Here is a 2,071-nt window from a genome sequence, read left to right as displayed (position 1 = left end):
GCCTTATCAGAGTAGCATAGTGAACACTACGAACTTATGCCTGCTAATTGGCAATGACGAGAGTTCCACTCGTCCTGCCCTGAGCCCCTGCGGGTTCGTATGTGACTCTGATAAGGCGTGTTAACTTTGATAAGGTGTGTTAACTTCCATAAAGCATGCCATTAGTCTTAGTGAATCAAGCCCACTGTCAGTAATGTTTATACTGCTCAGTACCTAATATTGTAACCTTGCTCTGTACAAAACTCTACATTGCATGGTCAACTCCATGGCTGAGGTCCAATTAAACCTAAAAAAAAAAAAAAAAAGATTTGTCATCTGTGTTTATCCTTTTGGAGTTTCTGTAAAACAACCCTCTTCACCTCCTGGTTCCTGAGGCTATAAATGAGTGGATTCAGCATCGGGGTCATCATCGCATAAAAGACAGAAGCGGCCTTATTCTGGCTTTCAACAGCAGTAGAAGATGGCTGCAGGTAAGTGACAAACACAGTCACATAAAACAGGGTGGCACACATGAGATGGGATGAGCATGTACTGAAGGCTTTCTGGCGGCCTCTGGTAGATTTCATCCGCATAATACACGAGATTATGAGAATGTAGGAGACCGCAATAATTGTCAGTGAGCTTATGGTACAAAAGCATACAAAGAAAACTAATAAAATCTCACAAGAACGGGTGTCAGAGCAGGACAGTTTCAGTACTGGTGGGATGTCGCAGTAGAAATGGTCTAAAAGGTTGGGCCCACAAAAGCGAAGACTGAACATACAGGTGGTTGATGATGTTGTTTGCACAAGGCCAACTGAAAATGAGATGAGTACGAGGGACCGACATTTGTTCTTGGTCATCATTGAAACATAATGGAGAGGATGACAGATAGCAACATAACGATCATAGGACATACTGGCGAGGACAAAGACCTCTGTACTAGCCAAACCAGCAAAAAAAAAGAACTGAAGAGCACAGCCAACAAATGAGATGGATTTCTTATCAGAAAGTAGATCTGTTAGCATTTTAGGAGTAGTAACCGAAGAGTAGAAAAAGTCCACCATTGAGAGATAGCTCAGAAAGTAATACATGGGAGTATGAAGGCTTTGAGAGAACTGAATAATTGCCATCATCCCAACATTTCCACATATGGTCACCAGGTAAACTAGCAAAAAGAATCCAAAGAGTAATGGCACAAGTCTTTTGTCATCAGTAAGACCAGAGAACTCAAACATGGTCACTTGTGTTATATTCATGAGCTTCATAGATGTTTTGCCTCGTATATGTAAAGAAAAACAAAAGACAATTATGTCACTACTTTTTAGAGTTCACAGCCAAATTCATATCATAATGTGACGCCCCACCACAGTCCAGAGTCATTTTTTGGAAAAATATATTATTTAAAGAGAGTCTGAAGCTATATAAATTACCTATTTTTACTGCCCAGTTATGTTAAGCATTAAGATCAAAGATGATTCTCCGCATTCCCATGGAAGAACGAGGTATTCATCCCCCCAAAATCCCTGGGCAAAATTGTGCAATTGCTTTCTGGTAGAGGCAGAGCTTTGCGCAGTAGCTCTGCCTCTGCTCTAGTCAATCTCCACCGATCTCTGCTTTTCCCAACTCCTCTCAATCTTCTTTCACTGAGAGGGGCGGGGAGAGACAGAGATCAGCGGAGATTGACTGGACTGGAGGCAGAGCTACAGCGCAAAGCTCTGCCTCCCCCAGGCAGCAAAAGCCTTACTGTAAAGTTAAAACAGAGAAACCGAGAGCCCAATATAGTGTAGTATGTATTGGATCAGGGAGAATTAGTGTGGAGTAAGTATTATACTTACAAACATGGGTTACCGTTTAGGCAACCACTATATAGGCAGGTGGGGAGTTCAGACCTGTCCCCACTCAGGATTAAGATGTCACTCTCTGAAGAAGGAAAGGAGGGTTTGTCACCCTTCCAACCACCAAGGGTGGATATCTTGACAAGTAGATGTACAAAGGCTCCAAAAGGATAAAATATGCTAAAATGTTTAAAATATTCGGGTGGCGGCGGTGGACCGGCCACTCAGAAACAGTCTCAAGGTCATGAATAGCG

General features: G+C 42.4%; 1 protein-coding gene across 1 annotated transcript; it reads right to left on the bottom strand.

Annotated features, from left to right (window-relative positions):
- Nucleotides 1-311: 311 nt before the first annotated feature.
- Nucleotides 312-1,247, bottom strand: LOC137561862 (olfactory receptor 5AR1-like). Its single transcript, XM_068273214.1, has one exon. It carries the CDS (start codon nucleotides 1,245-1,247, stop codon nucleotides 312-314), a length of 936 nt encoding a protein of 311 aa, XP_068129315.1.
- Between the last annotated feature and the right edge of the window lie 824 nt (nucleotides 1,248-2,071).

Source organism: Hyperolius riggenbachi, chromosome 3 (genome assembly GCF_040937935.1).
Source record: "Hyperolius riggenbachi isolate aHypRig1 chromosome 3, aHypRig1.pri, whole genome shotgun sequence".
Lineage (NCBI taxonomy): Eukaryota > Metazoa > Chordata > Amphibia > Anura > Hyperoliidae > Hyperolius > Hyperolius riggenbachi.
The sequence above is the reverse complement of the archived record's forward strand: the minus strand, read 5'-3'. Positions and strand labels throughout refer to the sequence as shown.